This window comes from Onychostoma macrolepis, chromosome 25 (genome assembly GCF_012432095.1).
Source record: "Onychostoma macrolepis isolate SWU-2019 chromosome 25, ASM1243209v1, whole genome shotgun sequence".
NCBI lineage: Eukaryota > Metazoa > Chordata > Actinopteri > Cypriniformes > Cyprinidae > Onychostoma > Onychostoma macrolepis.
The window spans coordinates 22,767,192-22,783,729 of NC_081179.1; the positions used below are offsets into that span (position 1 = coordinate 22,767,192).

General features: G+C 40.5%; 1 protein-coding gene across 1 annotated transcript; it reads right to left on the reverse strand.

Moving 5' to 3' along the window:
• Window positions 1-261: 261 nt before the first annotated feature.
• Window positions 262-16,243, reverse strand: nfatc3b (nuclear factor of activated T cells 3b). Its single transcript, XM_058767103.1, is given in 11 exon segments — window positions 262-942; window positions 2,910-3,719; window positions 7,108-7,234; window positions 7,383-7,438; window positions 7,594-7,734; window positions 7,899-8,071; window positions 8,387-8,586; window positions 9,520-9,682; window positions 10,881-11,127; window positions 11,130-12,020; window positions 15,384-16,243. Coding segments are annotated over 11 exon segments (2,958 nt in total). The 5' UTR covers window positions 15,466-16,243; the 3' UTR covers window positions 262-874.
• Window positions 16,244-16,538: the final 295 nt, after the last annotated feature.

Here is a 16,538-nt window from a genome sequence, read left to right on the forward strand (position 1 = left end):
CAGGTATTGGGACTAAAATATCACTATGGTACTTCTCACACAAATAACGGACAATGTTTTAACTAGAAGCTCATTGTTTGCAAACTCAAATTAAATTGTCTGTGTGTGTGTACACATACATACATACATATATATATATATATATATATATATATATATAGCTTTTTAAATACATTTTAAAACCATAGAAACGAATGTGTATAGTCCAAAAAAAAAAAAAACATACATACATACATATATATTAGGAGTCCATGAGCAATGAAGATTGTCACAAAATTTATTTTATGTTCAGTAAAAATTCATAAATACAAAGACATTTCAAAAGACTAAGCAACAGTAAAAGTTTGAGAAACAGAACTACTGAAACGCCAAACAGGTAACAGTTCCATAAAGTGAAAACTCAGCAGATTCAAACATGGGATTGTGCTTTATATGCGCGATTCTGCATATTTTTGTTTTAAGAATTTATTCTAAGCTTTATGATTATCAGAAATTTCAAGAATAGATTTTACATTTACAATCAAATTATCAAAATGATAATAAAAGGCTTGTCTGGTTAAGGCACATATTGAATCAAAAACTATGACTGGTAAATATTTTACATTCACATTTGATATGTTCAGTCAAAACTAAATAATAATAACAATAAAAATAATAATAATAATGATTGAATGCATCCTCTATTAGGCTGAAAACTTTATGTACAGGGTATTGCTCATAGCAAATCTTTTCTACATGTGCAGTAATGCAAGATGCTGAGACCAAAACAGTTACAATGAGATGTCCAGTTCTCTGATTATCAGTGATGTCCTATGCAACATGCACCATTTCCATCGATCTTCTGATTGGTGGGGCATTTTGTCCAGGAGTGAAGCTACGGCACACCGTTGGCACTCTCTGAATCTGGAGTCTCGAACAAGTCTCTTACAATGATCTCACTTACTGCAAAGGAAATACAGCAAACAATTTAATACAAAATGCTTAGTCTCTCTCTCTCTCTCTCACACACACACAAACGTATATAAAACACACACATATAACATCTAACTAATTTTAATAATGCATAAATAATTTTTGCCCATCTACAGTATATTAAAACCATCTGAGGGCAGCATTGTACATAGAGGTTTTCCTGCAGGTCTTATTCTAATTCAAAACACACTTAAGCATTCGCTCAGAGGTGTTAAACCGCAAATGCTGAAACTGAGTTTCAACTAATACGGTAGACTGTTGTGCTGTTTTTAATACCTCAAACCTAGCTTCTGAAATACCACTAGTTTCTTTGACTTTTCAATAACCAAGCAAATCTATTAATACACTTTAAATACACAAGATGTTATTTACAACATGGCATCCATTAAGCATGTGAAATGGGAAACAGAGTATACAGTCTGGGCTATAAATATATCTAAGCCAGAAAAGGTAGCTGTGCATTTGGACAAGAATCTGTTTGAGCGAAGATGACACACACACACACACACACACACACACACCCTGGCAGTGAGGGGAGCATGATGCCGGACAACAGCACTCACTCAACAGGGGTATTCCAGTCCACTGCACCTGTCCTCTCTAACACGGATAAGTGCTGAGACATAGTAACAGTGGGCCAGGTAAAAAAATTAGTGCTACAAACAAAAATAACACAGTCTGTCCTAGGGTTTGGATAATTATGAGCGTAAACATTTATGATTAAAATGTACAATATATAATTTAATATTTAATCTAAAAAAATAATAATAATTTTATTTTCATTATGTCATTTTAAAATGTAATTTATTTGATTTTGTTATGTATTTTTTTATTCATAACATCTAAGTATATTCTACTATGCATCTCATTCTGGTAAAAATGAATAACTAGTAACTTAATAAATGCATTCTATGCTAACCTATCCATAGAAAAATAAACGCAAGGAATGGACAGCTTTCATTATCAAAGATCAAGTTCAGTCAAGGCCATGTGCTTCTTCCATGTTTCTTCTTCTAGGTTAATGGCAGCAACATCTTATGTGAAGTAGCCTATGTATGACTGTCACAATACAGCTGCGTAAAACTAGCGGTGGATTAGCCTTCGAGGTATATTTAGCTCTTTCGGTGACTCCATGCAATGCCAGTATCCTCTTTCCCACTGCACTGCGGGACAGTGGGCTATAATTAGGCCCAAACTAAACAGGCTTCCAGACACTAGGGGTGGCAGCTGCTAGTTTTTCTTGAGAGTAAACAAAAAGCTTGGTTAGCATATGCCACAAAGCTAGCGCATATTTTGGTATTGCAGCTTGGGGTGAGTTATTGACCCAGCATTAGACACAGTAAGGGTGTATTACATGTAAACAGATAACATGGTCTGGAATAAACAGATCCAAATCATAATAATAGTTGGTGTTGAAGTGAAAATGTTAACGGTTTCCTTTATTTCTGGATCACTAAAGGAGGACTTGTCAACATCTTTGGCATAATCTTGATTACCAAATTTAAAAGCAGAAATGTGAAGCTTGTATGTGTTGCTTCGGCAGTAAAATTGTCTAAATCTTGTTTTTAGCATTGGGATTACTGTTTCAGGTGGCTTAGAAGAAAACTTGGTGTTAGTTCTTATGCCTAGACCTTTGAAACAATTTTAATTTTATGTATTTTGGAGAATCCCTTGTTCTACCAAACTCTGGACCTTTCCTGCAGAGATTAGCTCCGAACTGCCTGCAAATTTGTAGTAATCCTGAAGAACTTGATTAGCTTGTTCAGGTGTGTTTGATTAGAGTTGGTGCTAAACTCTGCAGGACAGCGGATCACGAGGTCCAGAGTTGAGGACCCCCGTTCTATAGACTAGTTTTGCTTGTCAAAACAAATATCTGTGGTAATCAACATTGTCCAGTTATCTTCATTGCTTTAAAATGGTTCTCCTTGGAGTCTTACCATCATCAAGAGTGATATCCTGTAGGCCTATGGACCGGAAGGCTAGCTCTTTCTCTTCCTCTGGTTCCCGTTTAATGTTGAGGCGTTCTCCTTGTGACATACTGTGACTTTTGCTGGACTCCTGAAGAGATGCACCTAAAGGTTGAGGGTCCATCAAGCTCTCTCCGGCAGATGGTGAGTTAGAAGGCACTTTGTCAAGAGTAGGCTGATGGGAAAGAGGAAGCACCTGGGAAGACGAGGACTGTGGGAATTGCACCGGTTCCACTGCATGCAGACCAGATGTATTCACATTTGGGCTAGTTATCATGGGTGTATTGGACACTGAGGTATGCCCAAGGTTGTGGAGATTATGATTGTGTTCTGAAGGAATGCCTTGGTATCCTTTGCCTAGTTGAGACCTTGGTAAGATTTGGAGTGACTTGCAGCCTTGCAGTGAACCACTAGCCATTGGAAGACTAGCTTGTCCTTTGTAAGACAGATCCTGTTGAGGTTTCTGGAACAAAGAGTTGTTGAAATCCACCAATGAGGGGTGGAACATAGGGTGCAGGTCTGCTCCAGCATTGAGGCTTCTGTCTGCTGGATGAGAGCGGCTCAGATACAGAGGATCCTGAGGTGAGTAAATGAGATGGTTTGAAGATGGAGCACATACTGTCCCTTCAGACAGCAGCCACTGCTCGAGAGGCTGGACCTCGTCCGAAGCAACTGGGTCTCCAAAAGTGGTGAGACCTGCTGGGGAGGTGGTAGGATGCCGCCCTGCAAGGTCATTGGTGTGAAGGTCCGTCCTTATGCCAAACTCCTGCTTGACCTGCGCTGCTTGGAAGAAGGGCATTCAGCACATTACAGAAAAGCTTTATGAGCATTTCTTCATCTCTGAAAACATTTGAAAATTGATATACCATTTTGACCAACTGAGACCTAAATCAGTCCAGTTCTACGGTAATCTCAGACAACATGGTGTAATATACACACAAACAAATCCAAACTGCAAAATAACAGATTGGTTAGCCCAGGAGTGCTCCTGGAGAGCCAACGTCCAGCAGTGTTTAGCTACAACCAGCTTAAACACACTTGACTGAAAGTTTCTAGTGAGTCTAAAGATCTTGATTAGCTGCTTCAGGTGTGTTAAAGGGTTAGTTCACCCAAAAATGAAAATTCTGTCATTAATTACTCACCCTCATGTCGTTCCAAACCTGAAAGACCTTCGTTCATCTTCCGAACATAAATTAAGATATTTTTGAAGCAATCCGAGAGCTTTCCGACTCTGCAAAGACCGCAACACAAATGAAATGTTCCCAGGCCCGGAAACGTAGCAAAGACATTGGTAAAATAGTCCAGGGGTTCAACCGTAATTTTACGAAGCTATGAGAATACTTTTTTTGTGCACAAAGAAAACAGAAATAATGACTATGAGTATCGTGATGCATGTGCTTGCTTCCTCTTCATATAAACAATGAAATGTGCATGCTGACACTTACATTGGACACGCGCATGCATCGTTTACATGAAGAGGAAGCAAGGGCATACGTCGTGATGCCCTCTCCACAATGGCAGACGGGATGAGGAGCACAAGAATTGTTGAAGTCGTTTTTTGGTTTTCTTTGTGCACTATGGAGGATCAGAGAGCTCTCGAATTTGTGTTCTGCAGGTGAAAGAAGGTCTTATGGGTTTGGAACGACATGAGGGTGAGTAATTAATGACAGAATTTTCATTTTTGGGTGAACTATGCCTTTAAATTAGGGTTGGAGCTAAACTCTGCACGACAGTGTGTCCCCAGGAACAAGTTTGGACAGCCCTGGGTTTGTCTCTACACTGGTAGCCACTCACAAACTTAATGCAGATCTTATCCCTGGTCCAACACATCTGCCTGTTACTTATAAATCCTGAACACCTTGATTAGCTGCTGCAGGTGTGTTTGATTAGAGCTAAACTTTTCAGGGTGTTAACGCATGCGATTAATCAAAAAAAAAATTAGCGCGTTAATATTTTTTTAACGCAAATTAATCGTTTGATAAGGTTTGACCCCAACTTCCCCAAGTGGGCTATTTTGAAAATACAGTTGCGGGAAAAATTACAAAGCCATGGGTTGCGGTTTTTTGGGCTACTTTATAATGTACCACGGCCGCCCAAAGTGTATATAGACTACTAAAACTACTTTTACTAATGTGTATTATACTTGGAATGTATCCCTGACAACTTAAGAACGAAGAGGCGGTTGTAACATCACAAACAACGTGAGTTTCAACCAGAGCAGCAGAAATAAACATGACAACAGCCACTATAGATTATATAAGATAATAAACACACAATTACAATAGGATATGGTTTGTATGCAATTTTCTCGAGATGAATGTATACATCTGAAATGCTAATTTGTGCAGCGATATAAAAGGCTATAAATAGCATATTTCAACAACATTAAACGACCAAATTCCACATGTGATCGTAAAAGGAAGTTATTACAAACACTTGATGGTGATTTGAAGTGAGTTCTGAGTAAAAGTGTACTATTAATCTCATAAATAGTCTTATGTAGCATGATGCTAATGTTAGCTTTAATGCACCTGCAGAACAGGTCCAATTCTTCTTCATAATGCATTTTGTCATAATACTTCACGTAAGGACGCAATAAATGTTTTGTTGTATTTATTTAGAAATACTTTTGATAATAGTTGGGTAAATGTATACTGGGATTGAAGCGATGTGGCTTGGTAAACATTTTATTGCCAGTTGAAAGGCTGATAATGGCTGAATAAAAACAAAAGAATAATGATAAAAGAATAAGGATTATGTCTCATACAGTTGAATCGTAAGTTGAATGGCATCTACGCTAATATTTGTCTGTTTCTTTCCTATTCTGTTTCTCAGTCCGTATCCAATCAGATGGTGGATCAGCACCAAGAGATGATGTCTACAGCCCTGATCGTCAGCGGAGACCAGGACACCCAGATGACCCCCAGAGATATATCCCCAGATATATCAACCAAAAATAACAAAATAACTAAAATATAATAAAATACCTAACTACATAATACTACTATTGTTAGAAATTGCAACAAAATTAAAATAGAAATATAAACTTTTGAACTGCGGGTTTCGTCTGGTCAGAGGAGAACTGACCCCCGACTGAGCCTGGTTTCTCCCAAGGTTTTTTTCTCCATTCTGTCTCAGAGGGAGTTTTGGTTCCTTGCCGCTGTCGCCTCTGGCTTGCTCAGTTGGGGACACTTAATTTCTAGCGATTATCGCCGATTTGATTGCACAGATACTATTTAAACTAAACTGAGCTAGACAATGACATCTCTGAATTCAATAATGAAATGCCTTTAACTGAAAATTGAGTGTTTAATCTTATCATTATACATTACTGACACTCTATCCTCCAATTTGATACTGTTAAGTGCTTTGACACAATCTGTATTGTTAAAAGCGCTATATAAATAAAGGTGACTTGACTTGACTAATTGCTTCTGGGCAGACTGTATAAACCTTCATAGAGACTGAATGAGCTACTGCCTTGATGAACCAGTTGGATATTGTTGATTTTTAACTGTAGTTGGTCTTTGATATTACTTGGACTTCCTCTTGCTATCTAATGGCGCTTTTCCACTGTGTGGTACGACTCGGCTCGGCTTGGCTCAGTTTGCGTTTCCAATGCAGCTTAGTACGCTTTAGACTGGTCGGGATTATTTACATGTCGTTACAGTTGCGCCGCCTCTACTGCCGTGACTCCTGAAAAACTTTTTCATTCCGCGTCGCTCTATCACGCTCTCGCTGGATCCGCTCTTTGGCTATCAATGAGAGGAACATCTGTACTTCCTCAACCACGAAACAGACATTTTTTGATTGTTAAAAAAGTTGCGCTCATTCAGTTGTGTTCGATCCTTTGCTGGCTGTGCTGATTTAAAGCTAGCGGGTCTGTTGTGTCTCGTGTCGCAAGTTCAGTGGTGCAGGCAGTGACGATTTTCTCCGGCCAATCAGCGATCAGCAGGGTTTACACGTCACGTTTTGGTAATGGTACGGTTCGCTTGGAACCTCAACCGAGGTGGTACTAAAAAAAGTACCAGGTACAAGGTACTGTACCCAGTGGAAAACCCCCCAAAAGTGAACCGTACCGTGCCATACCATGCAGTGGAAAAGCGCCATAACTGGCAGTTCTTGCCACCAAAGTGGACCAGACGACTGCTGATAGTGTGGTAAATACCTGAAAGATAGTTGAAGAACTGTGAGGCACTTCTCTTCCTCTTGCCATTGCTAACATAGAACTGCACCTGGGAGGAGGAAGCCGTGGTTTTCTTGTAGTACGGAGGAATCTTTACCACTATGCTTGTCTAAACAGGAATGGGAACACAAGAAAACGTCAGAGACACCTGTAATTACAGATCTCAATGGGAAGTGTATTTAACATAAGTTATGATGCTAAAATAAATTGAGGAATTTTAGTGTTTTATTACAAAATCAATAACATACTGTGCTTACATTTTGACTCTTTTCTTGTAAAGCCCTCACATCGACCTCCCATTGTGTTTTACCATCTGGAATGGAAAAAGAAAGACAACAAAGGCTCTTTTGTTATTACATAAACTGTCATCCAAAATTTATTGCAAGACTACTGATCTAACAACCACCTCTAATTACAGCAGAGGAACTAGCTGTGAGAACAGTTAATGTAATAGATGATTTCACTCACCAGAGCCCTTTTCTAGGAAGACAACTGTTGACTCTGGATTGATGTTTTGGCCTGTTATAAGCATCTCTTCTCCTCCAGTCACAGAACCACAGGCGGGACTAAAGCTCTCGATTTGGGGAAGTTCCTGAGCTAATCGTTGAGCTAGTCAACAGAGAAAGAAAATGGCTGTAAATTGCTGAGGAAATGTTCATCAATATGGCTTGGTAACATTTTCAAAATCATGGCGATATCATCTTGTTCAAAGGGCATATGCACTTTGTATCCAAAAAATGCTCCACCAAAACGGTTTACATTGAAGAACTCACAGCATTCTATAGGTGTGGACGCCACCTGCAGTGACAGCACTTTTCCATTGTGTTGAGGGATATGAACACGAAACACCGCACGCACACGTGTGTTTTTACGCCCGATATCCGTCTCTCCCTTCCGCAGCTCGATGTCTGAATTACGTAGCTTCAGGATCCCAGCACAGTCAATGCTTTCAAGGAAAGATGATAAAAGTCAGTTCAATTGTGTTTATTTAATAAAATTGCACTTAGAGTTATAACATTGAGTGTAAATCAATATAAACATATTTATTAAAAGTAGTATTCACTTCTTGAATAGTAAAATTGAAAAGATTGCACCTTTAAAACTGTTCTGAATTTCACATATTTTCCATTTAGCGCTGACATCTTCTTGATATAAAGACTGAACTGTCAGCAATGTCAATACATCGTTTATGCAAAAAAGCTCTGTCTACAGTGCATGCAGGGCAGGGTGCATGTAAATCAGAGGTTTGTTCGACAGGTACCTGGCACACATATTGTTTTCAGGCAGGAGAGGAATTTCGAGAACTTTGGTGCAGGATATCACTGTCTCCTGACTCGGCGTCGCAACAGTTTTCCCAGTAATCCTGTGCACTTGATAGAATGGGTGTGGCCTGATGTAACGCTCATCCGCTGTCCCGATGAACATCTGCAGGCTGATGGGTTTTTCACTAAACCCTATTAGCTGCAGACACAAGAAGAAACGATATGAGTAAACATTTAACCGGTTATTTCAACTGGATCGTTCCTAGATGTATCTGCCTAACCATCATCCATCAAAACTTTAACGCTCTATAGCTCTTAAAGTATTCAAAGCAGCCCATATCAGACTGACATTTCAAACCAACATTCAAAGTTTGTTGACGGATCTTCCCTTTTCTAGTTTTACATTCGATTATCCCTGAAAAGCTCGCAACATCTGTTCCTTTAATGTCAGGAATGGTTGTGTCATAGGTAGCTAGGGTAAACAAACAGTCCAACACATGTAACATTAGCTTGTACCCTGTTAAAAATACCACAAGCTGACTGGATCAAAAGACTGGCTGATATTTATCACATGAATCACATAGCTCTCCTACTCTCATAGGTAGATTCTAGTATCATCAATCCAGTAATATCTAAAACAGCTTTAAAAATATAATGTAGAATAATGTTAATTAATATTATAATATTAATATAAATAATTAAATGCACCCAAACAACAATCTGGTATTTTTGTCTTGTACTAGAGCAGATGTCAGATGAGCAACAAACCTTTAGGTATGGAACCCTTTCTCAATTTATCAGAACAATGAAAACCGCTGTGCAAGTTCAGTGGACTGTTCAAATTGCGCACAATACAGTCTGTACGCTGTGTGATGAACAAAAACAACATAGAACAGTAGGTAATGATGGATGAAATACTCCATCAATAATTAAACTTAATCAATAAATCACATGTAAGAAATTCCATGTATAATTCACTAGCGACACCAAATGGAACAGTAAAAATGACTGTTTCCAAATGGCTTTCACTCCATTTTTCAGAAAAACAGGTGGCCAGGCCTCAAACGTAAACCATTGTCAACTGTGGGGGAAATCATAAAAGGCTAATCTGATATCTGTTGTAAAGTCTGACCTTTACAACGGGGTGCCTTCCGCAGTCTGATTTAATGGCCCCTCGACTGCCCTCCGTCTCGTAATGGGCTCTGTGGTGAGGTTTAGGTTGAAGCTCCATTTTTAACTCACACTGGCCACACTGACTGGGCAGAGGAGAGTCCAGTGGAGGTAAAGATGTGGACCTGAGTAAGAAAAAGTAACAGCAGCGGCTGAAACAAGTGTGGCTGTTGTTTTTGAACATTGGCCAATGAAACAGAACACCCATTGTTATAGCCCTAACAGGTTCATAAATGATGGAACAACAAGGCCAAAAACTTATGTAACTCAGGGGGTCCCCTGTTGAAAAAAACAGCATATGCCGGTTAGGTATGTTTTGAAGCATGGCTGCTGGTCCTTAGCTGGTTTAAAGGGTTACTCCACCCCAAAATGGAAATGTTGTCATTAATCACTTACCCCCATGTCGTTCCAAACCCGTAAAAGCTTTGTTCGTTTTCGGAACACAATTTAAGATATTTTGGATGAAAACTGGGAAGTTTGTGACTGTCCCATTGACTGGCAAACAATTAACACTATCAAGGCCCAGAAGTATGGCCTTGACAGTATTATTTACTTTTCCGTGTGGCGCAGCTGACAGAACAGCATACACTATTTGCGTCCACGGGATATTCTCCAAAATGGTGCTACGGTGACGCAGATGAGACGAATTGTTGAATAACGTTGTTATTTTTATTTTCTTTGCGTACAAAAAGTGTTCTCATCGCCTCAAAGTTCAGATTGAACCACTGATGGCAGATGGACTATTTTCACGATGCCTTTCATACTTTTCTGGGCCTTGACAGTGTTAATTGTTTGGCAGTCAATGGGACAGTCAAAAGCCTCCCTGTGTTCTGAAGACGAACAAAGCTTTTACGGGTTTGGAACGACATGGGGGTAAGTGATTAATGACAACATTTTGGGGTGGAGTAACCCTTTAAGCTGGTCAAGTGCTGGTCATGTGCCGATCCTAAGCAGGAGCTAGTTGCTTAGGACCAGCACATGACCATCACTTGACCAGCTTAAACCAGTTCAAACCAGCAGCCATGCTTCAAAACATACCTACACAGCATATGCTGTTTTTTTCAACAGGGTCTTCAAACTCCTGCACAGTTAACTGTGTCCTGCACAGTTTAGCTCCAGCTTGCCTTAACACACCTGCCTGGAAGTTTCTAGCATGCCTAGCAAGAGATTGATTAGCTGATTCAGGTGTGTTTAATTAGGGTTGGAGCTAAATTCTGCAAGACATCGGCCCTCCAGGACCGAGTTTGGAGACCCCTGATGTAACTGGCACTTGTTCAAAACCAAAAGGTGAACAATTGAGTCCAATATGCACATGCAGTTTACCTGTATAAAGGAGTGCTGACTTGTTTGGGTCTAACCCAAGGGTGTGTTGGGACGGCTAAGAAATGTTCCACTATATCCTCTTTCTTTAAGCTGGGGAGGGACACGGCTATGCCTGAGTTTAGTAATGGATTTGCAAGACCTGGGTCTTGAAGACTTGAGTCCTCTGGCAACAGAGCCACTTGATGCTGGTTGTGGTTGGTCTGATACGTTCTTCTCGTTTTGGACGGGATGTCTACCTCCAGTGGGGGTTCTGGTAGGGGGCAAATGTGGCACCTCCCAACCATGTCTCCTCAGTAACACTTCCCCGAGGAGAGTGAGACGGTGTTATGTTGGGGGAAAGGTGCGGAGATGCCAAACAGGGAATGACCTCTGCACTGGAATGTCGCCTTTTTCCACATGGCGAGGTTGGCCGAGAAGAGGGCCGCGAGGATGAGGACTGTGCACAGGGACTGAGCCAAGTTTCCTCAGTGATACTGGTGCGGGGCGACTGGTACGGTGACAGCGATTGGGGGTAATAATATTGTAGAGGTTGCTGATGATGTTGTTGGTAACGGCACCAAGGGTCATCTCCATATGCAGCCAGAGGAGAACCAAAGGGGGACACAAGTGGAGAAACTTGAGGAGACACCTGGGGAGAAGTAAGTGGGGACGGCAGAGGAGACGCCAGCGGTGACACTAGAGGAGAAGCTAGCAGAACTTGAGCGGCTGCCTCATTCAGTTCTGCCTCCACGTCATCGTAGATGTGCGAGAAGGATTCGCAGGACGAGGCATCAGACAACCAGCTGCGGGAGGACAAACTACTGCAGGGGCTGGGACAAAGTGAGGACGTGTCTCTGTAGGAAGCATCCAATGGCAGAAAGAGCTGGTCCCTTGATAGAGACCCAGCACCGGCTTCCCCACATGCACCTGCCAACTCGTCCAACTGGTGCGTGCCCAGGTCCTGGTGGCAGTTGGCTGGGATAGAGGTGATTTGGATGCTAGGACAGTCAAATACCCTGCTGGGAGACTCCATGGGTTGGAGGGAACCAGGGTGAGGGGTGCCATAAGACGGGTTTGCATAGCTGCCCTGCTGTTCTGGGGGATGGTGAGGCCCAGGAGGAAAGAGAGGGTAGCAGTTGGCATCATCATCTGATCTGGATTCTAGAGTAACAGGGAAAAAGTTATTTTTAACACAAGACCACTTAATATGCCTATCCTGGTTTATGCCATATGACATTTTACTTAAGGTGGGAATACACTACAGACTTTTGCACAGATTCTTGCCTCAATTTACAGCTGGCAAAAGTCAGAGCCATAAACTCCATTTTTTTATGGAGCGTATGATGGGCACAGACTCTGATTGCATGACGTGATTTACAGGTGCTGGTCATATAATTAGAATATCATCAAAAAGTTGATTTATTTAACTAATTCCATTCAAAACGTGAAACTTGTATATTATATTCATTCATTACACACAGACTGATATATTTGAAATGTTTATTTCTTTTAATTTTGATGATTAGAGCTTACAGCTCATGAAAGTCAAAAATCAGTATCTCAAAATATTAGAATATTTACATTTGAGTTTCAATAAATGACCATCCCTACAGTATAAATTCCGGGTATCTCTTGTTCTTTGAAACCATAATAATGGAGAAGACTGCTGACTTGACAATGATCCAGAAGACGAACATTGACGCCCTCCACAAAGAGGGTAAGTCACAGAGGGTCATTACTGAAAGGTGTGGCTGTTTACAGAGTGCTGTATCAAAGCATATTAAATGCAAAGTTGACTGGAAGGAAGAATTTGGGTAGGAAAAGGTGCATAAGCAACAGGGATGACCGCAAGCTTGAGAATACAGTCAAGCAAAGCCGATTCAAACACTTGGGAGAGCTTCGCAAGGAGAGAACTGAAGCTGGAGTCAGTGCATCAAGAGTCATCACGCTCAGACGTCTTCAGGAAAAGGGCTACCAAGCCACTTCTGAACCAGAGACAACGTCAGAAGCATCTTACCTGGGCTGTGGAGAAAAAGAACTGGACTGTTGCTCAGTGGTCCAAAGTCCTCTTTTCAGATGAAAGTAAATTTTACATTTCATTTGGAAATCAAGGTCCCAGAGTCTGAAGGAAGAGTGGAGAGGCACATAATCCATGTTGCTTGAAGTCCAGTGTGAAGTTTCCACAGTCTGTGATGATTTGGGCTGCCATGTCATCTGCTGGTGTTGGTCCACTGTGTTTTCTGAAGTCCACAGTCAACGCAGCCATCTACCAGGAGATTTTAGAGCACTTCATGCTTCCTTCTGCTGACAAGCTTTATGGAGATGCTGACTTCATTTTCCAGCAGGACTTGGCACCTGTATCCAGTATCTGGTTTAAGGACCATGGTATCCCTGTGCTTAATTGGCCAGCAAACTCGCCTGACCTTAACCCCATAGAGAATCTATGGTGTATTGTCAAGAGGAAGATGAGAGACACCAGACCCAACAATGCAGAAGAGCTGAAGGCCACTATCAGAGCAACCTGGGCTCTCATAACACCTGAGCAGTGCCACAGACTGATCGACTCCATGCCACGCCGCATTGCTGCAGTAATTCAGGCAAAAGGAGCCCCAACTAAGTATTGAGTGCTGTACATACTTTTAATTTTCATACTTTTCAGTTGGCCAAGATTTCTAAAAATCCTTTCTTTGTATTGGTCTTAAGTAATATTCTAATATTTTGAGATACTGATTTTTGACTTTCATGAGCTGTAAGCTCTAATCATCAAAATTAAAAGAAATAAACATTTTAAATATATCAGTCTGTGTGTAATGAATGAATATAATATACAAGTTTCACTTTTTGAATGGAATTAGTGAAATAAATCAACTTTTTGATGATATTCTAATTATATGACCAGCATCTGTATATCCCCTTATTTTTGTATTGAAGTTAGGCTTTGTTTTGTCCATTGGGAATTGACCCTTTGCAAAGAGCTTGAGTGACAGCGATCTGTGATCAGCAGATCTGACAGCGATCTGTCACGACACATTAAAGAGCCACAAAATGGTATTTATTATTTGAATTTCTTACAAAATGGCAAAATTTGAAAGCTGAGGCGATGCTTCATACCAGAAGTAACTGCTCTGTCTTGTCTGACGGCGTGTTGTCAGTTTCCTCTTTGCACCATGAGGTATTTTTCACTGCGTGAGAACATGATGTGTGTGAGAGCCACATGGCTGGTTTTTGCGAAGGATCAATTGCTTGTATTTCTAAAGTGGCTTATTATATTAGGACATGAGCCATAGTGAGCTGTAGAGGAGATAAGACTAACTTACCCAACTCCAGACTCCCCTACTCAGTGAAGTTTTTTTTTTTTTTTTTCCTGTGCCAAATGATTACCCCTCAAGCGGTGTCTACTTTGTTTAACATTTTCCTGAAGCCTACGGTGACGACGTGACTACTTATGAGATGAAGAGGTGGACTGAATTCTTATTTTTATTGAAAGATTATGAAACAAACTTTATTACAACATGCACTGATGGATTGTGTACAATTTTTAAGGTCAGTACCACTTGATTTCTGTAAGGATAAAAACAATCTAATAACTTTATTAAGCTAAGTCAGTGAAGTCCTGCTGCAAAATGTACTCTTTTTTTTTTTTAAATAAATAAACTATAATAATCCTCCAGACAAACCAAAACCAAGAAAATTATGTTCCCAAGAGCATGAGGAAATCTTCACCGTACTCCAACAAAGCAAGGCCGCATAGGTTACGTACTTGGCATACTGTAGGTACTTGAGCAAATGCATTTCGAGAGATGCTCTTATGGCTCATTCAGACACATAAGCAAACTGACAGCTGCCAGAAGTGCAACAGTAGCTAACCATAAATATCACACTCACACAGATCCACGAGCTAGGGATGCTGTCACACTGATAAGACTATCTGTCTAACATAATGTAGTTATAGACCCTTATTGCACTCACGCTTCAACAGTCCAGCAATAAAAACTTGAAAGGTGATTTACTGTGAGTTTAACCATATCAGCTGAGTTTACCTACCAATGGATTGCAGTGGACAGAGTAACTTGCATTAATATTTATAAGAGCAGCCTACAGTAGGGAAGTACAGTAACATATGCTTACAGTGCCAATAACAAATAGGCCTATACAAAGCCAATCATAGCAGTTTTACTTCTACTGCTGTATACACGAAAACAGCGAAATTATTCTCATACATACAGTAAATACATGCACGGTTCTGAAAGATGTTTCGCATGATAAGACTTTGACCTTCCTCTTTATGCGCGTCAACTACACGAACTTCTACATTTGATGTCGAAAGATAAGGAAGTGACTTTTAGTATTAAGAAACACAGTTTCATTTATTCATAACAAACAGATCCAAACATGGCCACTTCAGTAAAACATTCTTGACGCAAAGAGACGCGCAACTATCGCTCCCATGTTAACCGCGCACGCTCGCACGCACTTCATTGATTATAATCGTCGCGTCGCGTACAGTGAAAGTATCGTACAAACCTGCGTGGCCCAGCGAAGACGGATAACCGCTCTCCCCAAACATCAGTCTGAAGTCCAGCTCCTCTGTGTAGTTAGCAGTCATCGCATTAGAGACCTGGAGCTCTACTTTCTTCTATTAAATGACAAAAACAAACAAGTCCATGCGCGCGCAAACGCAACTATATCACTCCAACTTTCTGGGCGCGCGTCACTTTGGTTGACAAAACAGAGATGGTGTCAAAACCCGGAACACACGGTCCAAAATGTCCTTTTTTCCCCTCAGAAGTTGGTTAGATCGAGCCTTTGATGTCGTTTCTTCTCGGACTTTGTAGACTTCCCGCCGTGTTTAATAATCCCATGCTGGGTTTGGTGTTGATCTGGAGTCTCGCGCACATGTAGATCGCTATAGTAAAGTTACATGTTACACAGCGACTCCAGACGTGACGTCACGACATTTGACAGACTACAAACACTGGCAGCGCGCGCACAAACACACGCAACAATGTAACTAAGCAGTGCGCGAGACGACGAGAGCAGGTTAACTCAATCGATATGAACGCGCGCGGATTGTATCGGTTAACACACTTACGTTTGCAAGGTCAGAATATGGTTGTGACTCAAAACACGAAGCGCCTTTAAACAGAAAAATACCATGGTAACCACAGTTTCCGCTTAAATAATTTCCATTACAGTTCATGCTAATACTGTAAAATAAGCAGCAAATTATGGTATCACATTCACAACGGTGTAAGAAGCTTTCTTAGCGACTTTCTCCCGAAGTCTCAACACAAAGCATGCTTTGTTGGAGTGGTCCCGTTTTAGACGAGACTCGTTCATTAAAAACATGTACTTACTATTATTATAACAATAAATTATGCATAATTACATGCAAGTAACCCTAAGCCAATCCCTAACCATATAGTAAGAACGTAATATTACTCAGTATTTAAATGTATAATTACACTGTACTAAGGACATCTTAAAAAGTGTAATCATTATTATTACTATTATATCACTGTAGTTACAATAGTTACTATAGAAGGCCGTTTTGGCTGACATTTTTTACCTTTTTATTTGTTTTTGTTTTTTTAATAAAGGTCTGCCTGCCTATATATACAGACATCATATGTGTATTATAATGTCCAAAATGCTGTCTTATGTAGCTTACAAGATTTT